At 44.0% G+C, this 26,701-nt stretch overlaps 1 protein-coding gene across 1 annotated transcript; it reads right to left on the minus strand.

Annotated features, from left to right (window-relative positions):
- Nucleotides 1-812: 812 nt before the first annotated feature.
- cdk13 (cyclin dependent kinase 13) lies at nt 813-26,701 on the minus strand. Its single transcript, NM_001366829.1, has 14 exons — nt 24,977-26,701; nt 19,123-19,659; nt 18,587-18,760; nt 17,784-17,923; nt 16,027-16,197; nt 13,540-13,729; nt 11,033-11,089; nt 10,817-10,918; nt 8,483-8,560; nt 8,186-8,302; nt 6,275-6,406; nt 4,605-4,807; nt 3,997-4,494; nt 813-2,052 (listed from the first exon to the last, which is right to left on the minus strand). Exons 1-14 carry the CDS (start codon nt 25,972-25,974, stop codon nt 1,580-1,582), a joined length of 3,870 nt encoding a protein of 1,289 aa, NP_001353758.1. The 5' UTR covers nt 25,975-26,701; the 3' UTR covers nt 813-1,579.

The following is a 26,701-nucleotide window of genomic DNA, read 5'->3' on the forward strand; positions in this document are numbered from 1 at the left end:
CACCCCTAACCCTACCCCCAGTGACATCACTCGTAGAAGAAGTGCAAAAAAGGTGGAGCTCAAGCTTAAGCTCCCCCTCTCTGGAGCTCACCTCTCCTCAAATGGCTCTGCAGCGAGCACCACTTGGACAAATCTGCAGCAACTGCGTGATGCTATCATGTCAACATGGAGCAACATCTCTGAGGAACATTTCCAGTAGCTTGCTGAATCTCCGCCACCAAGGATTAAGGCGGTTCTGAAGGCAAAAGAGGGTACGAATAAAGGTGTACCTAATAAAGCGGCCGGTTACTGTTTTCATCACATGCATATCGTCTACATCAGCGGTTCTCAAACTTTTTTCATCAAGTACCACCTCAGGAAAAATTTGTCTCTCCAAGTACCGCCGAAATGAGCAGTATCGAAACACAGTAGCGCAGTAGGCCCAGTAAAGCAGCTACAACTCTGGACAGTTAAAAAATCATGGCAGATCACCTCAGAAATATAGGCTATATGTCATATATGGCATATTATATACATCATTTTTGGTAAACTTTGAAATGTGTGTAGCATGTACGTGACATATTTCATTCCTTCTCGTACCACTAGAAGGAAACCTGCGTACCACAGTTTGAAAACAACTGGTCTACATGCTTTAACAAAACACACGCACACACACACGCAAACGCAGTGTATTTTACATACATGGCGCACGCACACATCATGCAAATGCTATTAGTATGACTGAGATGCGTTGGGGATACGCTAATCTGAATGCGGTTAATCATGACCCATTAAATGCGAACGCTTGCAAAAAATAAAAACACAGGCACGTCTTCCGTTGTTGGCATTTCTTTAATAAACGTCTGCCAAAGAGGGGGACAAAACATCTTCATACAAAACAAAAAAAAAAAAGAAAGCATCGTCGCTCGTCTCCTCGAGAGAAAAAAAACAAACAAAAAACAGGTCAAACGTCTCTTTAACTATCGATTTTACAATGGCTATAGACAAGAGCTGGTGACGAAACGCAGCGCCGATCCGTTCAGTAGATTCACCAGATCGCACAAGTGCTGCCGGTCTCCCCGGACCCCTCGAAACCTTCGGGCGGAGCCCGGAGCGGTCAAAAATCATCAAGAAAAGAAAAAGAAACCGACCCAAAATAAAACGCCTCACGTCGCCGCTCGTCACGCGCGCAGATGCGGCACAGCGCTCCGCTCGCGTCCGCCTACTTTGTTCAGTAGTGCAAAACATCGTAATACTGGAGGTCCGTCCTTCCGTCCGTCCGTCCTCGCGCAGCTGCTAAAAACACTTACCGCGCGGCGAACGCACGCCCCCGAAACAAAGAAAGGTCTGGTTTTAATTTAAAAGACAGCAGCGGAATACAGATTACCAAACCAAATCCGTCCGGAGAAACCGAACGGATCTACGAAACGGCGCGAGCGGGAAATCCCAAAAAAAAGTTCCCATCGCCGCGTCCGTCCCTCCGGTTTTACAAACGTTACAAACGGGTTTAGTGCTGGTTTCGGGGCGACCGCGCGCCTCTTTCGGAGTCTTTCTTTTCTCCGAGGCGTTCGGGGTCGGTCGGTTCTCTCTCCGCGGGGCATCAAAAAGGCAGTCCTCGACCCCGCAGCGCCGCCGCGTACCCCAGCGATTGGGACGGGGAAGTCCAGGGCTGTCCCGGCGGGGGCGGCGGCGGCCCGTGATTGTACTCGAACCGATGGTCCTGATCTCCGCTGAACACCATGCCATGATCTCCGCGAGCGAAGGCTTCCGGGCCCAGCGGCGCGTGCGGAGGCAGGCCGGCCCCCATCATGCGGCCGAGGTAGCTGTCCGAGAAGCCCGCGTGCGGGAACGGCGGCGGGGGCCGGCCGAAATCTCCCCCGTATCCCGATCCGTCCGGAGGATAGTCCGGCTCCGGGGGTCGAGGAGGTTCCGCCGGTCGGCTCTCGGGGGCGTGCCGGTAGTCCAGGTCGGCGCAGGGCGGAGGTTCCGGGGGTTCCGGGGGTCTCTGGTCCGGCGGGAGAATGGAGAGAGAGTCCAGAGTCCCGGAGGACGGGACGCCGCCGCCTTCCGCATCTGCAACGAAAAACACACGAGGGTGAGAGACGAAAATCACCTACGGCGACACAGAGCTAACGACCGCATCCGCGACGCCCCGCTGTCGAACGCTAGCCTAGAGCGGCGGCGGCGGGGGTCGCTTGGCGATTTCCAAAAATCTGATTCGTTTCGCCCAAATTACCACAACGAGCGCGAGAAAAAAATGCCGCAAGAGAAAAAAATGCCGTTCTGTGGTCGCGGCGCGCATTTTCCGCCGTCGCGTTGCGACCTCCGGGGTGTCGTCACGTCGAACCCGGGCCGGACGATCGAGCTCTCGCTGGGCTTTCCGGAAACGGGCGCGTCCAGCGAAGCTGGAGCCGAAATCTGCGGGACGCCGGCCCTCCGGGACCGAGTTCGGACGCCCCCGCGTTAAAGACGCAGCGGCGGGGTTGGACGCGGAAGATCCGTTTCGCGGCACCGGGGTTAACTTTCCGATGCCTTTGCGGCACTCGGGTACGACGAAACGGAACGCAGGCCGCGACCGAACGTAGCGGATGATCTCCGGCGTTCCCCCAAATTAAACGAACGACGGACTCGGCGCGCGTGAACCGTTTCGCGAGCTTCGCACCTGTACGACCACCTCGGAGGAACACGGAGGGTCGCGAATTGCCGGCGTCGTTTTTTCGGGGGTCGCGGACCGAAAACTTCGGAAACCTTCGGCCTAGAGCGCCGTCTGCTGTTAAACGATAGCCCGCGGTAAACGATTCGTCTGTCGTTCGAGCATTTTCACGAATGCCGTTTTATAGTTCGTAGCGTTATTCCAATCGGGAACGCGGATCGCGTGCAGATAAATCCTTCACCCGTAAAGGACGTCGAGACGGATCCGTTTGTCCATCGTTTATTTTAATAAACGGCCTTACGAAGATACCGCTAACCGGCGCAGCCAGTCTCTCTCCTGCTCTCGGTAACGCAAACGCGTGAATAAATGCGTATAAACGCATGCGCGTTAACTGTCGTTTTCACGATCGAGTTATTTTCCGTCTTTTTTTTCTTCGTCTGAACGCGTTTGACCTCGTCGTAACCGTGATATTTACACTCCTCCGTAAAACGTAATGCATACGTGACCGCACGGGCCGCTTTTCGCTGTACTCCGTGACAAAAAAGGAACGTCGAACGTTGCTCCGCGTCCACGATGGAACTCGCAGGCGTTCGATAGACTCGTTCCTGAGCGATACGCTTATTTAAGCGTGTCTGACGATAACACTACGCAGGCAGATTTATACGCGGTTTTAAAACTTTCGGAACGACCGTAAAGCGAAACGGACGCGTTTCCCGCGAAGCTGGAGCCGAAATCTGCGGGACGCCGGCCCTCCGGGACCGAGTTTTCGCGCATTTGTTTGTTCGTGATATATAGCGTGGATTATAATATAATAAACAGAGAGATAAACTCTTTGTCACGGACGTTATTTCTACAAATAAGTTCGAAAAGTCGTCTGCGGCAGGGCGACGCTGACGTCACAGACGAGCGCCCCGAGGGCTCCGTAGTCCGTTTGTGGCCTAACGCTAGCTTTTCGATTCTTGCGTTCGCATTCAAGATCCAAAAGCGCTCCAACTCGTATTATCGTGCCAGGGTTAGGAGTGTGACGAACGGCGTTCGAACGCGGAGCTTGTTATTCGCGATCTTCGAAAAGCCTAAGGGAATATCCTACAGGGGTTTTCACGACAGAACCGGTTTCATGCCAGCGGCCGATTAGCTTACAAAGCGACGTCGTAGTTCCTCCGCTCCGTCGACAACCTCACGCGGAACCGAATCTGCGTCTCGCGTCTTGCATTTGGCTTCGCCGTTGCTTTTCGAATAAACGAGAACGTTCGCCGAGCGCGCTTCTGAAATATCTGCGCGCGAGTCGTGGAGTGTCCGAAACTCATACGGCGCCTTTAAATGTTCGCACAATCTTTTAAAGGACTCCTGCCGTGCGATCTTACCCGGAGACACGGGGCTGGGCTCCGGCGGCTGTCTGATCTCCGGCGGCGCCGGAGCCGTATTGGGGACTCCTCCGTCCGCTCCGTCGAAGCCCGTCCCGTCCCCCGGCGCCCCCTGCTGGACGTTCAGCAGCTGAGCCAGCAGCATGGTGACGGCGGTCTGCGTGGCGGAGGCCGAGCTCTCTCCGTCGGCCTGCTGCGGGCCGGGCGGAGACGGAGGTTTGGGCATGGGCGGAGTGCGGGGCGCTCCGGGCCCCGACGCGGCCGCCGGGAGGGCTTTAGAGGTTTTGGGGAGCGCGGGCGGCTCCGGGGGACGCTCGGACTCCGGCAGGCCGCACGGCAGGGCTTTGCTCAGCTGCTGCAGCGTCTCAGGGTTCATCTTGGAGCTCACGGTCTGCATGAACTGAGCGGATCCCCCCGCCGCAGAGCTCTTGGACTGCAGCAGATTCAGCAACACCGCCAGCTGATCCTGAGTCAGCTGAGAGTTGGCCGATTTGGGGTCTGTGGGAAAGAGACGGAGATTTGGAAGCAATTTATTCACGTTCGTTCAAATTCGCAAAGCGATCGAATCAGGTGCGCGTGTGCATCTGCGCATGCGCGCGCTCACTCACCCAGTAGGCCCGCAGCGTTTGCGCTGCCCTGCGGTTTGTGTCCTCCCGCGGCGGTGCCGAATCCCTGCGGTGTGTTGCTGCGGCTGTCGTCCAGACCCAGCTCTTTGCGAGGGGCTTTAGGGGCCGTCAGCTCCTCCGGCATCTGTTTCTGCCGCCGCCGCTTCTTACTCCACAGCTCGTGACAGTCCTGCCACAGGGGGAGGCTGAACAAACGCAGACACAGAGACACACACACACAGGGTAAAGATCTGCTCACAGCAACACGCATAACTGTGTTAGCCTCAGCATTAACGCACAGGATCGTTCTGCTCATTAGAAGTGCACGCGCTGATGTGACGACACTCGCTTGAAACGCTCGAGCTCGTTAAAACAGGATGGATTCTGATTGGCCGTCCGTTTTGTTTGTTTTTAGGAGGAAAAATAGGTAAAAAGGTTACAGTAGCACTTCAGCAGATATATCGGTGTAGCTGCGGCTGGGCTGTGCGTCGCTTTATCGTTATAGCCGTCATCCTTGACGTAGACGGCTTTAAGAGATGAATCGATATAATCGGAAAAATGAAAAGCCTGGACTAAAAGATTTTAATGAAATACACAACATTTATTCGTCGTTTTATTTATTTCATATTATCCAAATTATATTTTCTTTACTTAAAATGACACATTTGGATGAATTTTGTGAAACGTTTAGTGAAAAAAATGCCAGGACATCTTTCGCAATGTACTTATTTTTAAATAAATAAATAATAAAGTTTAAGTTTAAATAAATTAACCTACTTTTTCAGGAAAACTTTCTGTAATTTGTTTTTTTTCAGATGAATTGTTTGTTTTGTTTCTTGTTTGTCAGGCCGAAGCCTGCTCTATACTTCCGCGTGGAGCGATCGGCGTGACCCACGGTGCAAGTCTTGCGTGTACTCGTGCGTTTATACTTCCGTGCGCTGCTTGTGTTGCTCTGCAATAACGCTTCCAAAACACTTGATGGCAGTAGGCTTTTATGTTTGTCCGTGTCGAGTTTCACTGCGGGTGTTTTGTTAACGTACGAGTAGCTGAAACTCCCTTAAACCGGCAGATGTGCGACAACTTTAATAGTAAGGTAAACGCGAAACAAAAGTTTCCATCCGGAGCTCCTTCGCGGGAGTCGACACTTGTCCGCGATCCCTCCATCGGGCTCACTGCTCTCAGCATCGGCCACACTCGTCACAGCTACCAAACAGACCGATCGCAGAGCTTGTGCTAGGTGCAGTTGCGGTTACATTTTTTAAAAGGTGTGCGTCAGCGGCGAGGGCTATCGGACCACACGAAGGCTTCGCCGGACCATATGCGTGCGCTTGACGCAGAAGTATAAATCTGCCCTGACGCTTGTAGAAACTCTCAAAAATATATGGAATTTTTATGATAAATATGACTTTGTTTTACTCATCTAAAACATGAATAAACGCTGATGATAAAATCATTTTAATGCATGTGTGTGTTTTCAGGACTACTCGTTCAAAAAAAATACTTATCCAAATGTAATGCCCAAGTCCAATAAATAAATAAATAAAATATAATAATCATAATAATAAAAATATTAATAACTGCAAAACAAAATATTATTCTGGCAAAAAAAAAGAACAACAAACAAAGTAGAAGTACAGGATTAAAGTCGACAGTTTAAAGCTAATCTCTCATACTCGGGTGGAGGCATCTTGGCGGGATCCACGTCTCGGAGGAAGTCGCTGTTCAGGGCCTGTTCTGCAGTGCAGCGTTTGCTGGGGTCCAGAGCCAGCATGTGATCGAACAAATCCAGAGCCATCAGGGGAATACTGAAACAGACAAACCAACGATATTACTTTCAAGACTTTTTAAAGCTGCTGTCTGTAGAGTGTGTGTGAGTTTGAGCTGAGAACAGCACACAGATGACGTTCTCCAGCTCTCTGAAACTGACCCTTTTAGGCTTTGATCCCGATTGTGGTGTTTTGGTGACCGTCGCTTTAAATTCAAATGAGATTGTGCTCTTTTCAGAAGAGGGCGGAGCTACAAATGCCTGCGTGTCAGTATAGTGGCAGATACAAAACAGCACTAGCTGCGTTGTCAGTGCTGCTCGGGTCTGCATGTTGTCGTTGGTCAGTGTGCGCTTCATGCCTCTGTCAGTCTATGCCGCTCCTGTCGCTGTTCATCTAAAACTCCACATCTATAATCCTCCTAGTCTCAGAGTTCTTACACCTTTTCCAACTTCAAATTCCAGCACTTTCCAAGCACTTTCAAGGTGCATTTGTATGCATTTCCAGCACCTAACAACCACGGTTAATCATGTTCATGTATGTTGTATGTACTCATTCACATTTAAATCCATTGTGCTATTTTTAAAAACACAATACGACATTTACACTTAAATTGTTGAACACTTTGGAGCGTAGATTTATTGGGACGGTTCAATAAATAAATCAAAAAAGTACAGTTATTGGATGAAGTAGGTTTTTCAGTTTGGTCTCTTTCTACCTAAAGTTGATATCTCGAGAAATGAGCTCACAGTCAGATTTTGATTGGGTGTAGAACCAAACTTTCGTGACCAGTCATTCATGATATTTCAAGTGCATTGCTTTTTTTTTTTTTTTTACAGTCATTGAATTGGCGTTTCAGATGCAAAGTTGCACTCTGGGCGAATGTTTCCTAAATAAGTATGAAGCTAATAATGCCAAAACAATCTAAATTTGAATAGTTTGAATTCTTAAAAACTTAAAACTGTATTTTTTACATACCCAATATCTGCAGTCTTTGAATTCAGAACCAAAAAATCTAAAGTGTTAAAATATGTCTATAAAAATCTGACTTAAATTTTTTTTTAAATTTTGGATGTTCAATAATCGAGTAAAGAAATTTAAATTCGGTTTAACATTTTTAATAGCATGTGATCACATTTTTTAGCTTACAATTATCATTAATTAAATTTAACACAATTCAAATTCAGATTGTTTTGGCATAATATTAGCTCCATAAAAGCAAGCATGCGGTGAACATTTTGCAATAAAAACTAGTCGCGCAAAAACAATTTAAGCCCTCGCACACATGCTCCCAAACATATTCAGAGGTCACAGATGAAATTTTGCGCACATGCAACCGAAACAGTCAAATTTGAGCCCAGCAATTTCAAATTCAAGCAGATTGTCCAAAATCCAAGCACTTTTCTAACATTGAAAACACTGTATTAAAAATCAAGCGTTTTCCAGGATTTCCAGCACCAGTAACAACCCTGTAGTCTATGCTGACGTCATCTTCAGCAGCTCAAACACTCTCATGGCTAATGCACAGACGGCTGCTTCTCACTGAGGGGCTGCTGTTTATGCTAATGAGGGAGAGATGGCCACTAGTGGGCGGGGCTTACCCCCTCTCATAACAAGGGAGAATGTCAATCAAAATGTTTCTGCAGACTGTTTGTTTACCATTACGGTTTGTAGAAACGCACACACTGCTGACACACAACTGGTTCCAAACCCCTTTTAAAAGCTTTTTTTTTCCTGCATATTAGCTCTCCATAAAATACTGAACATGACCTGCACTTTAAAAACAGACTGAACTTGTGAGATTCCTCTCTGATTACTCACAAAGCGAACTCCTCCCGCAGCCGCCGCCGGTACTGTTTCTTTGGTTTCATGGTGTTGAAGTAGGGCAGTTTGATGACGTCCGGCCACACGGCAGGGCAGGGGCTGCCGCAGATACGACTGCACAACACACAAGATTATTGATTTGTTGGTTATTACTGTATTACTTCTATTTCATGGCAAGATCCCTATATAATCAATAAAACAGTTAACATTACAATAATAACATCGACTTCATGCATTAGCAAGACACTTTTCTACATTTACACTTAACTTACAGTAGAAGAAACGTGCTGTTACCTTATGAGCTCCAGCTGCGCTAGCTCCTGATTGGCCTGGAAGATGGGCTTCTTTGTGAAAAGCTCTCCCAGAATGCACCTGCGTGACGTGAACGGTTCATAAACATTAGGTGAAAATGGGAGCGATGCAGAGCTAGAGTTTCACAGCCGACGATAAACATTCGGTGAAAGCTTAACGTATTTCAGTTCCACAAGGTTGTTTTCACAGCATCGATGCTGTAATGTAATTACAATACATTCGGTTAAATGGATTCGTTTAGTTGTTCAATCGTAAAACGAGATGAACGACAGTTGTAACCGCTAGCGCCGTCACCGGCAACAGGCGAGCGCAGAAATTCCATTGAAAACACTGGGGTAAAATAACCGGCCACGTATTAAAGACACCGCAGGGGGAAACGGAGTTTAACGCAGTGCTGATCCGAGACCCACTTCATATCGTATATCTAACAGGCAGTGAGGAAAGAAATCAGATCTTAAACGTGATATTTTGCGATAGAAAGACGGTTCACCGAAAGCCTGCGGGTTGCCTGGCTGCAAATGAAAAGTCTGTTTGCATGTTGCGCATTAAGTTGTCCTTACAAAACAAGAACTACGTCGTTTTGGCTTATTTTAAATAAGCAGTTTGAATAAGCAGCAAAAATCTTGTTTTATCCGTGATCCATGATGACGATCGTGCTGCAAACATCGATTTGAAGCAGAAACAGTATTTGAAGAAACATCAAGACTGCTTCAATAAGAAAGAACTACAATCCTACGCCATCAACACTTGGCGAATGACAATCTTATTAAAAATCTATCAAAACAAAGCTATTAATTAAAAAAACTGATCAATAAAATTACATTAAGCGTATAAACGTATCTTACATACAGCATTTCATTTGTTGTTAAATTTGTTGTTATACTAGCAGTTATTAATATATTATTTCTTACGTTTAACCACGGGCATCGTGTTATGTGAAAATTAATTAAGAATACAAAACTATATAAAATCAGATTAATAAATAGTAATGACACGCGTATAAACGTGCTGGCGTTTCTGGCGTCTGCTGAGATATAATAGCATTAATAATAATTTCTTACATTATGTTATACATTATATGTAGTGTATTATGGACGCTCAAAGTGTTTTCACACAAGAGGGGGGGGGGGGGGGGGGATCCTCATCCACCACCAGTGTGCAGAATCCACCTGGATGATGCGACGGCAGCCATTTACACCGCAGACCAGCTGATTGGTGGAGAGGAAACAGAGTGATGAAGCCACTTATGATATGGGGAGGGTTAGGAGGCCTTGATGGACAGAGCCCAGTGGGCAGATTTGGCCAGGATGCCGATGTTAAACCCCTACTCTATTTTTGAAGGACATCCTGGGATTTTTAACGACCACAGAGAGTCGGGACCTCGGTTTAACATCTTATCTAAAAGACGGCGCTCACTGACAGTATAGAGTCCCCTTCACTATACTGGGGCATTAGGACCCACACGGACAGCAGGTTGGGCGCCCCTGCCGCCCTCACTAACACCACTTCCAACAGCAACCCAGCTTTCCCATGTGGTCTCCCATCCAGTCACTGACCGGGCCCAGCCCTGCTTAGCTTCAGTTGGCGACCATGTGAGAGTTGCAGAGAGCGAGCTGCCGGCGCTAAAATATACATTTTGCGCAACAATATACATGTTGATGTCAGAATTACTGTTTATTTTTCCCCCTAATTTCTGTTTAACGGAGAGCAGATTTCTTCAGCACATTTCTAATCATAACAGTGTTAATAACTCATCTCTAATAACTGATTTATTTTCTCTTTGTCATGATGACAGCACATAATATTAGGCTAGATATTCTTCAAGACACTTCTATACAGCTTAAAGTCACATGTAAAGGCTTCACTAGGGTAATTAGGGTAACTAGGCAGGTTAGAGTAATTAGGCAAGATACTGTATAACGATGGTTTGTTCTGGAGACCATCGGAAAAGAAATATGTAGCTTACAGGGGCTAATAATTTGACCTTAAAATGGTGTTTAAAAAATTAATAACTGCTTTCATTCTAGCCGAAATAAAACAAATAAGACTTTCTCCAGAAGAACAAATATTATCAGACACACTGCGAACATTTCCTTGCTCTGTTAAACATAATTTGGGAAATATTTATAAAAAGAGAAAAATTAATCAAAAAAATCAAAAGGGGGCGAATAATTCTGACTTCAACTGTACATGTTGAACTGTGTGTTCATGAGGTGCGTGTATACACAAGTTGGGGTTTACTGGGGTACATGCTGAGCTGTATGTTTATTAGGTGTGTGTGTGTCTATACATAAGATTTTGTTAGTAGCATCTCACCCGCAGCTCCAGACGTCGATGGCCGGTGTGTATCGCTCTTCTCCCAGCAGCAGCTCTGGTGGCCGGTACCACAGTGTGATCACCTTATTGGTGTAGGGTCGACTGGAGAACAGCACACACACACACACACACACACACACACACACACACACAATCATAAGTCTGATCTGCTTGATTTACACTCCTCGCGTCTGAAAAATGTCTGGAGTTACGTACCTCTCCTCAGAGTTATACAGGCGAGCCAGTCCAAAGTCTGCCAGCTTGATCTGACCCCTACAATACAACACATATTTACATGTTAATTACATGGCAGATTCGACAGACACATCTCTCGGTCTTCCTTTCTATGAGGTAACTTTTTACAGTGGAATATATATTAATATTGTTATTAATATTAATCGTTTAATATTAATATCTTTACAATTAATATTGTTTTATTTACATTTAGTGCATTTCATTTTAATGCATTGAAAGGAAAATTTCACAATTCTGGACACACTTGGCTAAAACACAAAATGATTGGTAATAAATATTTATTATACATGTATTGTTATATTTATTTTGTTAAAAAATTTTTATTCATCTATTAAAAAAAAAAAAAAAGCCAATAAAATAACCACATTTGTGACCCGGACCACAAAAACATTGATTATTCTGGTAATAAACAAAAATACAATGTATGCTTTTTTATTTAGTGCCAAAAATATTTATAATATTAAGTTAAAAAATTCATATTCTGTTAAGATATTCAGCAGACTGCCTACTGTAAATCCAGCAAAACTCAAATTTTGATTAGTGACATGCATCAGGGCTGCACCATACTGGAAAAATCCAGCATTGCAATATTTTGCCATACAAATTGCGATATGAGATGACTTAATATTTCTATTTGGAAAGAATTTAAAATATTACATCAATCTCCGTAGAATCTAATAAACAATCTATAAATTACCCCGACACCTTTTTCGTTGCAGTGCATTGCTGTATTTCCATGTGTTCTGCGTATTTCCATTAGTCCTTGATTGATGAATTGATGTTTACTATTCGCATCTCCATAAAAACTAATAAACAATCTAGAAACTGTTTAGGGTCACATTTTCGTTGTGGTCTGTACGATTCGCAGTGCATTTCTGTATTTGCATGTGTTGTGAGTATTTTCCTATCTATAAATACAATCAAGACAAAGATACAACAATAGAAAAATAACCGTATTTAAGTACAGTGACTGAATGATAAGAATAATTTTATAAAATCAGTCTTGGGCAGCATGGTAGCGCAGTGGGTGGCACAATCACCTCACAGCAAGAAGGTCGCTGGTTCGACCCATGGCTGGGTCAGTTGGTGTTTCTGTGTGGAGTTTGCATGTTCTCCCTGTGTTGGTGTGGGTTTCCTCCAGGTGCTCCGGTTTCCCCAACAGTCCGAACACATGCGCTATAGGGGAATTGGGTAGGCTAAATTGTGCGTAGTGTATGTGTGAAAGAGTGTGTATGGGTGTTGTCTGGAAGGGCATCCGCTGCATAAAACATATGATCAAACTTTTAAGCTAGAGCTCGGCCTGAATGAATCGATCGCCAGTAGTATCTTGTCAAATCCCACAGTCAACAAAAATCTGAGGTAAACATTCAATAAACCAGAACAAGACAGCCTGACTTCTGTTGTGTATGTGTGTGTGTGTGTGTGTAGTTCTTGACAATAGCAACCCAATGTTCTGAGAATATTCATCAAGCTTACTTTAAAGGTGCTTTGAAGTGCTTTTGAAATGTGCATTTAATATTCAACGTTTCACGTAATCTCAAAAGCGAGAGGGCGGGACATAGAGCAACCCCTCCTCTTTTAAAAAAGCAGCCAATAGCGTTCCGATTAATTACTTAGAGTGGCTGAGCTCAAACGCATCGAATGACGAGCAAATGACAAGCGTCTTGAAGGGAGCGGTGCATGTCAGACACTAGAGAGCATTTGATGGGTCAAAAGATTTGATGGGGTGACGTGAGAAAAAAACCTTGATCCATTTTGGATGACAAACTGCAAGCTTTACATGTCGATATCAGTTTTATATGTTCTTAACGTGAATTTTGTCGTTGTCTTGTATCACGCTAGCTTATAGATAATCCTGAAGACTAACATGCTGATACTGACTTATAAAAAAACTGTCAATCTGACTGGTTTGTTGATTGACAGGAGGCGTGGCTATGCAGAACCACGGTGTGTGATGTAAGCTCAGATAGTAAGCCTTTCTCTCACTCTTCTCTCCATCTAACGCTTTCTCTAAATTAGGGTTGGGCGATGTCGATCAATTTGGCATCATACGATGTCTAATGTGAAACATCGCAATGGATGATGGTATGGTCATCATGTGTAAAGGGTGTTTGATAGAGCGCGCGCCACGTGTCTGAAGAGCGAGGAGGGATCCGGGGGTGAGAAGGGTGCGAGACTTGTTTGAGGACTGGGAGGGAGACGCGCGATTTCTGGGAGATTATCGCTCGTTTGCGGGCATTATAAGTCCCGCAAACGCATTTTAACACTAGGCTGTATCAGTGTAAACAAGGCCTCAGTGTGTATTTTTCACGAGCGGGTTTGCGACGGGGGCGGGGCGGAAGATCGGCGATTCCAGCTCAGCATCGCGTTGTCTATTGGCCATCGGCGTCGGACGATGGCATCGTTTATCGGCCCAAACCTACTCTAAATAAATAATGAGATTGTGTTTGGTGTGATCAACCCCTTACTTGTTGTTGAGCAGGATGTTGGAGCACTTGATGTCTCTGTGCAGGAAGTTCTTCTTGTGGCAGTAGTCCAGGCCCTCCAGCAGCTGCCGCATGAAGGACTTGATGTGGCTCTCGTTGAAGTGCACCAGGCCCGACTCCAGCAGGCCCATCAGGTCGTGGTCCATGTACTCGAACACCAGGTAAAACGCGCCTGACAGACCGAAACACAACCAAAACACAGGGCGTTTATCAGTACATCAGCATAGTGCAGTGAGGAAAAATAGAAAGATTGAAAGAGTTCAGTGCTTTTCACATCACAAAAACTGAAGCAGAAATAATGTCGTCACTTTAGGCTTGAATGTTACCAATAAACACTGGAGGCACTGATTAATTATTAATTACTTCATGACTAATTGCATCGTTAACATTGTGTCAAACTACTTTCATAATTTCTGTTCACGGTAAAAGTTGAGTTTACTTGACTCACTTAAAATCCCTACACATTTCAAAGCTCAGACAACAGAAATTAAACTTTCAACTCTTTGAGTTTAAGTGTTTCTACACTGTTTACCAAAAAATTAAATATCTTATTTTTATTTTTGACAATCCTACTACATTGCTTCACCTTTTCAGAGGAGAAGAATTGATTTACAGTAGAGATTACAGTAACTAGCTTCGTGTGCATTGAAACAAGTCTTTTTTCCTTATATATTTAATGTATATTCAAAATTTTTGAAATAAATTGCACAACACTACTACTATGCATCACCTTATTATTATTATTATTATTATTATTACATCTTGACATTATTATTATTATATATTTTTAGTAACGCTTTAGAATAATGGTGTTCTTTAATGTGTTTACTAACATTTAAGTATAAATAATCTTTTACAGCATATATTAATTACTATTAATCATAGTTGCACTTGTAAACATTAGTTATTGCAAAGTCAGTTAACATGACAATGTCATTTAAATTAAATAACGTTTAAAAAGATGATTAAGTACCCTAATGAATGTATTACTAACTGTTTGTTCATGTTATTAAACGCATTTAGCTTACCATAACTAATGGACCATCATTTTAAAGTGTTGCCTTTTTTAGATTAGATTAGATTCAACTTTATTGTCATTACACATGTACAAGTACAATGCAACGAAATGCAGTTTAGGTCTAACCAGCAGTGCAATAGCAGCAAGTGCAGGATACAGGAATAAATTATAAAGTGCAGTTATAGAAAACTATGGTGATATTTACAAATGGATGTACTATCAACATTATATACAGGTTGGATAAGCTATGAGCAGATTTACAATATCTGAATATATGTGCAGGTTGCTATTAATAATCAGTAGTGTGCAGATAAATAAACATGATTACAAGTGTATATGTTACAATATATGAATATATGTACAGGGATAGATGAACATGATTACAAGTGTATATGTAACAATATATGAATATATGTACAGGTTGCTATTAATAATCAGTAGTATGGAGATAAATAAGCATGATTATAAGTGTATATGTATTGTGGGTGTGTACATAATTACAAACGTCCATATGCAGTGGATATGTACAGTTCAATAAGTAAACAGTTCAATGTGGTGCAGTGAATATGTGCAAATTTTAAATGTGCAAATGTTAAACAGTGCAGTTATTGCGAGGAGTTTAAGTTAGAGGAGAGTGGGGGGTGTATTTGGGGGGCAAAAGAGTCTGTGTGGGGCAGAGTTCAGGAGGGAGACACTCTGTCTCTGTTTTATAGCCCTACTACAGGGGTGTCAAACTCAATTCCTGGAGGGCCGAAGCCCTGCACAGTTTAGTTCCAACCCTGCTCCAACACACTTAGCTGTAAATTTCAAACAAGCCTGAAGGACTCGATTAGTTTGATCAGGTGTGTTTAATTAGGGTTGGAACTAAACTCTGCAGAGCTGCGGCCCTCCAGGAACTGAGTTTGACACCTGTGAACTACTGCCATGCTTCACCTTTTCAGTGCAGAACGGATTTAATTACAGGAACTGTAATTCAAAATCCTCGTTTATCTTTACCAGCCTTACAAGTGTCCTTCTGAACTAATTTAATTAATCGCAGTGACCCGTTATTTCCGCATTGGAACAAGACTTTCGTTTCGTTTAGTTGTTTTATTTAACAGCCCTGGTACATTGCGTTAATTTTCAGTGGAGAACTGGTTATTTCTTTGCATTGGAACAACTCTAATGATGATGACTATATCTGACTCTTAAGTCCCTTGCTTCACCTTTTCAGCGGAGAACTGATTTAATTACAGTAACTACTTATTTCCACACTAGAACGAGTTTTTTCCCTTATAAACACGATGAATATTCAAAATTAGGTTGTTGTTTTTTTTGGTCAACCATACTCTCTTGCTTCAGCTTTTCAGCGTTCAACTAATTTAATCACAGTCACTACTGGCTTCAAAACACCCAACACTGAAAGCGAACCCTCCTGAAGCACACTCCAGCTGCTCATTTCCAGGCGTCACCTTTATCGTTCTTAAAGTCTAAGGCGTCCTCCTTGTCGGTGACGATCTCCTTCATGTTGATGATGCTCTTGTGGTTGAGCTGCCGCAGGATCTTGATCTCCCGGATGGCGGTGATGGGGAAACCCTCCTTCTCATTGTCCAGACGCACCTTCTTCAGCGCCACCAACTCAGCTGAACAACGAAACAAAGATGCATTAGGTGCACACAACCCGATTCCTGCATTAGCATACAAACTGATTAGAGTAGCAGGGATCTACAGTTCTGCTGCCATGAGGTAAAGCACAGGCTTGTAAAATATTAGAAATTATACAGATATAATCAGTGGTGATGTTTAAATTAATGCATGTAAATAAATAAAGAATAAACCACAGGTGATTCTGTTGTAAAATGTTTATTGCTTTTTTTCTCAAGACTTTAATAATGACGATAATAATCCATCTACAACTGAGCAATTAAAGAAAAGCTTCACTATAAAAAATCTATTTTGAAATTAAATTAGGTCAGGGTTCTTGCACCGTTTTAAAAGTAAAATTTAAGGCTTTTTAAGACCTCAACAAATATAATTTAAGACCCAAAAATTTTATAATTTCTTCGGAATAGGCTACTCATTTTAATGTTCTCGTTAGATTTAAATAAATAGTGCCTCGTCACAGTACGGATAACCCGCAGTACCTGCTTTTTGGGTGTCTGGTGGTGAAATTAAACTGTTATAGCTGACTGTGAGGGGGCGTCTGAACTAGAGCTTTAACCAGGATATAAAAGTTAGGCCCGATAGAGCCCGAACCCGACAAATACATTTTGATCGACAGCTTTTAAAAGCCCGAACCCGTTTATAGCCCGACATTATCCAAACGTGCACATGCACACAGCTCTTTTGTCTTTTTTAATGAATGAGTAGTTTAAAAGGGTCAACATTACTTATTCATAACACAGGCTACAGGCCTAACATTAGTAACTATTAACATTGTTAGGTCGAGCTGCAAACAATGCAGGGGTTAACCTGGACCTGCTATGACAAGCTGCTGCAGCGTCACGCTGCTGCTTTCCTCCTTTCATGTGCGACTTGACAACTTTGAGCCCCATGTTCCCTAACGAAAAGGTCTTTTTGCAGAATTTACACATTGCCTCTTTGCCACGTCGTTAAACGTACAATTTCCCATCTTTACATTTTGACACATCAACAACCGCATAATAACAGCACGCAGGTGCAGAGCGACGTCAGCGCCTGTACTCTGTACCCGACCTACCGTAATAAGCTAATAAACCACGGAGACTGTCATTTCTCTCCTGTTTTACAAGTGCTAAATTAATCAACTGTTAGATGTTTTACGGTGGACCACTGTGCTTCCCTATCGTCATTAAGCAGACTGGCTGAAAATGTCATACCTACAGCCACTTTACGGTAAAATTTAAGACAATTTAAGACCTTAATTACCCGGATTTTAATTTAAGACATTAAGACTTTTTAAGTCCTGTAGATAACAAATGAAACATAGCACTTCTAATACCATTACATGCTTCCGCATTAATCCTAAACGCCATGTTTAATCATGGCTAATTCATGTGTAATTCTGAAAATTATCCTGATATATCAAATGTAGAGGTGACAATGATCTCTAAAACATTCTTTCCAGTGTTCAAAAAGCATAATCCCACTGTTTTTATCTAATTTAATTTGACAAAATAACACAAATATAACAGAACTAAATTAGAAAATGAGCAAACTGATATCGAAGCCTTAAAAATCCTCATCGTACCAGTGTCTTTATCCTTGGCCTTGTACACCTGGCCGTAAGTACCCTCTCCAGTGATGCCGATGATCTCGAATTTGTCGACGCAGCGTTTCCCCCAGTCGATCTCCGTCTCCTTGATCTCCCCGAAGCGCGGCCCGCAGATTCTGACACACACACAGGACAACAAACACTTAAAACACTTCAATGAACATGTGTTATTATTATTACTACATGTAAATATTATTTTTTTGGAGGGACACTATATACAATTTAAGTCAGAATTTGTGTGTGTGTCGTGTGCACTGCGAACGGCATTTGTGGGAGACTCATCATTTCAGAAAGGCTTGAACAAACACCACAAATGCATCAAATAAACCTACTTTTGATCAATATTTTATATTATTTTATTGCATTTTTGACTAATGAGCTGTAATAGGGAGGAGGTTTGACGGTATCAAAATTTGGATACCGCCCAAGCCTAGTTGCCACATAAAATTGTGTATGAAAGCATCGCCAACGCACCATGATATCAAACTGAACCAAGGCGATGGCGTGATAATCGTAAGCGAACTGCGAGACCAGCGTCATTCACAACTCTATAAAATTTCCATACCGATTGGTACCAAACCTGATACTTTTGACAACACCACTGCCAACTCCTGAACCGTTCTGCTTTGGACTGTAATGTAAGGATGTGCACCTTCTGTCAAGCTGCTTTGGATTGATAACTATAGTGAAAAGCGATGTGCCGACAAACATAAATATATTTCAGCCTGAGCTGAAGGACGCTGGGGTATAAGTGTGGACGGGATGTTCTGTGGCCATACTTGGGTCTGCGGCGTGGAGCGGGCGTCTTCTTCTCGTCTGGCGGGCTGAGCGGAGACGCAGGCGTGAGTCCCGGCAGCTCCGGAGGAAGAGGAAGATCTGACAGCAGCGCACGGACTTTCCTCTCCGGTTTAGAGCTCTTCTTCCCTGCTGAAGACTCCTTTAAACTGCTGACACTGACAAAAACATGAAGAATAATAACGTGTAATGCTGTTTAAAGCGACATGTAAAGGCTTCACTGGGGTAATCAGGGTGAAGTTAGGGTAATTAGGCAAGTCATTGTATAACAGTGGTTTGCTCTGGAGACAATCCAACACTGATATTGCATAAGGGGGCGAATAATATCGAGCTTAAAATGGCTTTAAAACTATTAAACCTGCTTTTATTCTAGCCGAAATAAATCAAATAAGACTTTCTCCAGGAGAACAAACATTAGAGGAAACACTGTGAACGAGTCCTGCATCTGTTCAACATCATTTGGGAAATACTTCATGAAGAAACAAATCACAGGAGGGCGAACAGTTTAGCGGAACTGTACCTGTCGTTGGCCTCCAGATGCTCCATGTTGTTGGCTGCGGGTGTGTGTGTGGCTACAACCGGAGCGACGGTCTTCTCCTTCTCCTTTACGGCCTGTTTCTTCTTCTCCTCCTTCAGTTTAGCGTCTCTGCCGGGCAGCGGGACGTCCGCGCTCCTCTTCGCAGGTCGCTCCACCGGGGACTGCGGCTGGCTGCACACTGGAGTCCGGGGCCCTTTTTCGGGTGGAGGCGGAGACGGAGGTCTGGTCTTCTTGGCTGCGTGGTTGGTGACGGGGCTGGGCTGAGGAGCGTTGGAGGACGAGGACGAGCCCTTGGTGGGGGTGGAGGCGTTGCTGGAGCTGTTTTTGGCGCGGGCCGCTTCTGCCGCTTTGGCCTTCTTCTGCTTGCTGAGCTCCGCGGCCAGGCTGCTCTTCAGGGTCAGCGAGCTGGGCGACAGGCTGGAGGGACGACTGCGGGAGCGGGACACGCGGTGCCGAGAGCGGGAGCGGGAGTGACGGGCTGAAGGATACGGGCTCCTGCTGCCAGACTTCACCGGCCGCCTGATGGAGAAACCACAGCATTAGTCACAAATCTGCACTTAGATCGGCCGCGATAGCTCAGTTTTCTTCCACAGTTGAAGTCAGAAACATTCGGTCAGGCCTGCATGTCGTCAGCGTCAGTGTCTGCGTGATGCTTCTGTCAGTCTATGTCGCTCCTGATGTTCATCTAAAACTCCACATCTATAATCCTCTGAGTCTATGCTGACATTATCTTCAGCACACTCTAATGGCTAATGGACAGACGGCTGCTTCTCACTCAGGGCTGCTGTTTATGCTAATGAGATGGAGAGATGGTCACTAGTGGGCGGGGCTTTCCCCCTCTGATGACACGTACAAAGGGAGAATGTCAATCACAGTGCTACATCAAGTCTGATTAGAACAAACACAATTAATTTATGTCGACCATTAGAGGCTGGAGATGTTCACACACTGCTGACACACAAATGGGTTTAAACCACTTATAAAAGTGATTTTAACATTAACAACAGCAACAAACGCTGGTCATTTCAACTCTCCATTAATCAGAAAAAAATTAAGCAGCATGTTTCTAATGAAATAAATCACGTGTTAGTGAAGACTGCAGTAATGATGCTGAAAATTCAGCTTTGAATCAGGGCTATACACTACATTTTACAGCATGCTCTAATAGATAAGGTCGTTTAAAAAAAAAAAAAAAAAACATTACGCAATATTATATGACTACTTTTGTCTGTAACCTTCATTATTTTGATAAAGCCAGACAGGAAGTATTTATTATAAATTGATGAGCAGAAGACAGTGATTTAAAGCTGAACGATTTTGGAAAAATACAACAATAGACAAAGATTAGTAGGGGAAACTGCGCTTTGCTGTTCTAGTAAGCGCATTCAGACACAGATAATGAGTAATCGAACGCTGCTGTTGAAATGAAATAATAAACGCGTAGGTGTTTTGATCAACAAACACATGTGCCATTGTCTCAATCATTGTGTTTTTGTTTTGTTTTTCTCCCGCCATCACTCAGAATGAAAAACATGTCGCATTTATCTGATGTTTTCTTTAGTCCAAGGCAATATTCGAACAGGAAGAGTTCAGATAAACCTTGATTTCCTGTACTCATAATGCTATTCATGTACATTCACTCATTCTGAGAGCCTTTAGGGTGGGTTCGCATCTGTGGTTTGGTTCATTTGGTCTGGATCGAGAGCAATAGATGATGCATCGTAGCGTTTTCTGCCGCCTTTGGATCCTTTTCACACCACACTGATTGCTTTGGTCAGAACCAGTTGGAAAAGAACCAAAATGCAGTCATGTGACAAAATCCACATCTCTCATTGGTCAGAAGTTATTGAACATATTTCTTAAACTGCTTTTCGATGGTAAAGTCTAGATCGGATGCGCAACCGGCCGGAAGTGCGATGTGCACATTAAAATAGCAGCATTTTTTTGCCACTGCATAACAATAATTAATATTTTTACATTGCTGTGAGGGTTGAGGTAGAGGCAGGTGTTAAAAAATACAATTTATTAGGTCACTCAACAGATAACATGAATGATACTCGCTACAACTACTGTTTTTACATTACTTTGACGGCTGGGTTTAGGGTTGGGCTAGGCGTTAATAAAATACAATAAATGAGAAATTTAATAAATTATATAATTATTATATAATTAAAATATAATTATTAATCTAAATAATTCTCGTTAACTTCCGGCCACAACCGTATCCGATCTAGCAACAACCCTTTTCGATTGGTCAGAATTACGGTGCAGGTAAATATTAATGGAACTCCCGCAAGTAAACAAACCGGCTTTTTACTCTGGAGGGACGACTGCGCTGGCTGATTGTCTCTCTGCTCATAGTATACTATATAGTTTATATACCTCACTTTAGACAAACTATACATCTCAAGAATGAAGCGCATGGAAAACAATGTTTTAGTGCATTGCAAACAGCGAAGGCGCATCGCATCAGGAGGAGATGTGAATTAATTTAGCTAAACTGCGACATGCTCATCTTCCGGAAATAGTACCAACGATCCATCAGCAAAAGTTTTTCTCTCCCTCTCGGTTTAAAATTGTAGGTAAAGCGCTGTCAACAATTATTTTTCCTCCACATTCAAAAAAAGCTGCAAATGTACTTTTTTTTTTGTGTTCGAATGCTTTAAACTCTCTTGAAATGCTATTAAAACAAATGCAAGTGATAAAGCTTCACTCTGTTATGGTTATTCCTTGCAATAACTGTCACAATAATCAATATATGGACTTATTGCACAACACATGGACATGAGCTTAATTTTTGGTGATGCAATATATATCACCTTTACATAAACACCAATTCTAGCAGCATTTCAGCTGATTGTGCAACATATCTTTCTCTAGTTTAGGTGTCAGGGTCAGTATGGTTGAAAACACTGTAATATTTACTGTAAATTACTGTAGTATAATCTCAAGTGGGAGTCTGACGAGTGAAATAGATCTGGTAGCAGATACCGCAGCCTCTGTTACTCTAATACTTTTGCGTTAACATTTATTATTATTTATTTAGGATATGCCTTTCCACATTCTGATTCCATTGCCTCATTATTTAAATTACTGTAATTAAATTAAACATTCTTAAGAGTTAAATATGATGTGTTCATTGGAGTAGTGCACTTGCATTGTGATGCTATTATATTGTCATTCTGGTATTATAAAACGAGTGGCATAAAACTGTTCTAAAATGGCAACAATACTGTGCATCACAATATATTTAGGTGCAAGATATCATATAAAAATAATAAATATAGTGACAAGCCTACAATAACTCCATAAATGACATGTACTCTCAACTGTTGTGATGATCAACTCAAGATTGCAGACAGCATATACTGTTCAGCCCCACACTAAACCATGACAGCTCACGCATGCAGTCTCTGCTATTGTTTAATCATCTGACAGGTGATTGAAACCACATGACCAAATCAGCCAATGAGCCGAAAGACAAGTCGCTGCACTTAATTTGCTTCTTAAACTAAGATTATACTTATCTGGTTATAATTACAACCATTATTACGCCTCATAAAACAGCAGGCTAAGCCCTTTAGGACTCACTTCTGCCTGCGGATATACAGGTTAAACGTACACCGTGGAAAGCTGAAGCCTTTATGAAGCAAAGTCTGAGTCCTGTTGCTCAAGCCGCAGCAAAGCCCGTGACGCATGTGAGCCAGAACACGCCACGTGTTTGAGTCCGACTCAATACAATGTGGAAAGAGTCAACAGTGTGTGCAAGAGCATTTTAAAGTCAAGCAAAACAAACTGAAGGATCTTCTGCATATTTTAGGCTGGCAAGAACGAAAACAGACCTGAGAATAAAGTACGATCCTCAAGAACAACACTCTATAGACTGTAATCTGTCAAAATGCAGATCTAATTAAGCCGAATGAGCGTAAAGTTGGGTTAAAACTTGCCTTTCTGTATTGAAATGTTAACAAAACCCGTCTTGCATTGCGTAAAGACAAATAAATAAAACATACAGATTCAGATGCTCGTAAAATGCATGTTTACCTGATTTTTTTTTTAAAAGACGCACTGTAAAACATCTGTAAACCAGCAGTTTCTGTATGTTGCGTGTCTTCCCTTTATTTACTGTTGTGAACTGCATTTAAAGATGTTTGTTGTTGACTTTTGATGTTGAAAATTCCTCTCTATAGTTTAACAATCTGAACTTTATTCACATTTGAGTACTTTTTACATAGTATAAGATATAGAGAAGGAAGTCTGTAAAATAACAGTAAATGTGCTGCAGTTTATTATAAGGTTTGTGTGGCGTAAAACACTCTCAGAAATAAAGGTATGTGAGCTGTCACTGGAGTGGTACCTTTTCAGAAGGTACAAATTCGCACCTAAAAGGTCCACATTAATAGCCCAAGGGTACATAATGGTACCTAAAAAGTACAAAAAAGTGTTCCTCTTAAATATTTTATGCACTAATATATACTTCTGAGGTACCAACGTGGACCCTTTAAGTACAAATGTGTACCTTTTGAAAAGGAACCACCCCAGTGACAGCTCACGTACCTTTATTTCTGAGTGTGACAACACCAACCCAGACGATAAAGCACTGCAGACTTGCTGTATGATGTTAAAACAATTACACGTGGCGATATTTGTCTATTCTGCTAATATATATCAGCAATTCTGTGCAAATGTCAACCTTGCCTTGAAAAGAAAAATGTTTTCACCAAAATAGCGAAACCGTTTCTACATTATTTGCGTAGGCAAGTGTTTTACAGTACTTTAAAAATGTCTCTGTCAAGTGTCAATGTTTTCAAACTGTTCTATATGATTTACCAAAGTCACACAAATGGCAATTTCACATCCGTCACATCCATAACGAAAAAGTGTCACATCCATAACGACACTTTCCCCTCAAAAATGTGAAATAAAATGAAATCAATCATTCGTGCTGTATAGAGAAACGACTCTTATACTTTTGATGAGCATCATTTGTTTTGGGTTGTGCAGTTTAATTCACAGAATTTCTACCAAATATGCTGTGCACTGTAAACTCGCTCTGTCACATCCATAACGCAAGTATGAAAAATGTGTACAGATTGAATTTCTTTGATGCTGTAACTGTGGTTGAGTTAGTTGTTTTGGAAAATATAAACAGATGTTTCAATATTCAATATTTACTTTCTCTGTGAATTTATGTTTTGAATTTGTACTGGAAACGTCACATCCACAACGCTGGAATCAGCCACGTGCATTTTCACTAGACGAGTTAAACAAATGCGTGTCATGCGTTTATAATGTTACACTGATGGGGAATGTTCGGTAGGGGAGTGCATAAAGCGTAACAAACGCGCATCAGATCGAAGCTTGAATTAAATAGTAAACCAAATCGCGATATCTGTCAACAACAACAACAAATGACCCGCACAACATTTGTAAAACGGTTTTCGAGCATGTTGCGTGATCATCCTGTCCCAAACGTACCAAAAAGAGCTCGTTTACGTGTCTGTCCTGCACTTTAACACATGCACAATAAGGTGCCTAAAATCTGAACACTCCGCGCGTCTTAATTCGACGGTTTTTAGTTCGATTATGGCTTTAGACGGTTTAAGGTCATCGATGATATTTGTTTACACGGAGGACTCTTAATCGAAGCACTGTAATAATCGTATCTATGTCCGTGGAAACTCGTTAACGAACACGAGTCTCCGAAACGACTCGAATCTAGCAACTCCGAACACCGTGAGGTCTTGACAGCCACGTGTTGCGGGTACTTCTCCCGACTTCTCGCACAACTCGATGTTTTAACAACGCGCTCCGTCGTCGATTAGTCTCTTCTTACCTGGTGTCCGGCGTGGGGCTCCGGGAGCGCCTGCGCTGGCCGTACGGGCTCCCGGCGAACTCGCCCTGCTCGTAGGGGCTGTGGCGGCCGTAACTCGGCGACCGGCGCCAGTACGGGCTGGCCGGCGAACGCTTCCGCTTGCCGCTCGAGTTCAACGCGTTATAGGCAGCGTACATCTCCGGGTCCCGATAGTAGGTCGAGGTAGGAGACTGTTTCTTAGGGCTCCTCCAAGGAATCAGCTGGTAGTTCGCCGGGGGAGACTGGTATCCATAATAAGACGTCCCGTAAGGACTCGCGTTATCCGCCGTCGCCTTGAAGCTGGGACTGCTCCTCCGGTAGGCCCTGAGCTCCTCCCGGTCGTCCCTGTACGCCTGCGGCGGTTCCCTGTAGGCGGACGGAGCGTCCTTCTCGGGTTTGGGCTTGCTTTTGTGTCGCCTGGACTCCTTTTTGTCCGCTTGGGAAGCGGACGACGGCTTCCTGCCGTTGCTGTCGTGATTCCTGACGCCGCTGCGCGATTTGAACGCCGCGTCCTGCTCGCGGCCGGACCGGTTCCGCTTGGCGTCCTTTTCGGAACGGATTCTCTCCGCGGGTCCGTCTCTCCTGCGCGAGGACGAGTTGTGCTCTCTCCCGGCCGGCGCTTCGTAGCCGCAGTCCTGAAGCTCGGCTTCGCTCAGCCGGTCCACGGACAGCGCGTCGGTTCTGGGCGACGGGCTGCCGGAGAAGCGCTCGGACTGCGAGCTCACGTCGTCGTACTCCACCAAAGTCCCCGCGTCCCCGTCGTAAAGCGCGTCCTGCTGCTGCCAGGGCTGCGGCTGCTGCAGCTGCTTCTCCCGGCCGCGCTTGTGTCTCTTCCTCCGGGACGAGGAGGACGCGGATCGCCCCTTCCCGTCCCGGTGCCTCTCCCGGCGGCTCTTGCTCCGTCTCGCCTCGCGCTGGCTCCTCTGCGGCGGAGGGCTTCTGCCTCGGCCCTCGCGGCCGACGATCTCCGGGTTAGGCATTTAATATCCCACTTTTCTCGCTCCGAAGTGCTCGCGTTTCAGTCCCCGGCAAACAAAGCAAAACATTTGAAACCCACTTTAAGCGCTAGCGTGGCGCGGCTAACGTCTGCGCGTTCACACAGCGAGCCACCGCGGCGAATCCTTCATCGCGCATAACCATCACCGGCGGGTTAAATCCACAGCAGGGCTCGGGTAAGTTATGTCCATGAAATCCTCGATTTATAATCCGGTTCCGCGCATATGATGAAAAGATTGCGTTAGCCAGCCAGTGCTAACTTAGCAGATCAGCCGCGCAACAGCAGTCAAATCAGCCTCCATGCCCCGGTTAGCGCCGTCCGGCCGGTGACGCGTTAAAAGCGTATCGTTTTTCGCTCCTGGGCAGGTTCGCGAACGGAGGATCCCGTCGAAAACGTTAGCTAAATCCACACACGCTCATGCGGGGTTGAAACTTCTTGTCGCCCTCTCGCACCGACTCACTAACAAGGAAGTAGCACGCATGCTAGTTCAGCGCGCGGTTGGCATCGGCAGATTCCACACGGTGAGGAAAAACATTAACGTGGTTCCGTTCGAAGAGCGGCGTTTACGGTTCGTTTAATTTCGAAACGCGATCTCGCTTGTGATGCGCGAGAACGCGGTTGATTTTGGACCCGAATCAAACTGGTGACGGATTAATGTGTAAAAGCAGAAGTGTCGAATCGGGCTGCTCCTCCGGCAGGCCTGCTCGAGG

The sequence above is a fragment of the Danio rerio genome, chromosome 24, assembly GCF_049306965.1.
Source record: "Danio rerio strain Tuebingen ecotype United States chromosome 24, GRCz12tu, whole genome shotgun sequence".
Lineage (NCBI taxonomy): Eukaryota > Metazoa > Chordata > Actinopteri > Cypriniformes > Danionidae > Danio > Danio rerio.

Excerpts from the sequence above, each read along its gene's own strand:
- cdk13 (NM_001366829.1), bottom strand. The coding sequence starts at position 25,974 with ATGCCTAACCCGGAGATCGTCGGCCGCGAGGGCCGAGGCAGAAGCCCT. Across the intron at positions 13,730-16,026 it reads AGACTTTAAGAACGATAAAG|GCGCGTTTTACCTGGTGTTC; the intron begins GTGACGCCTGGA and ends TCGGTCTGTCAG. Across the intron at positions 8,561-10,816 it reads ATCGACGTCTGGAGCTGCGG|GTGCATTCTGGGAGAGCTTT; the intron begins GTGAGATGCTAC and ends CACGTCACGCAG.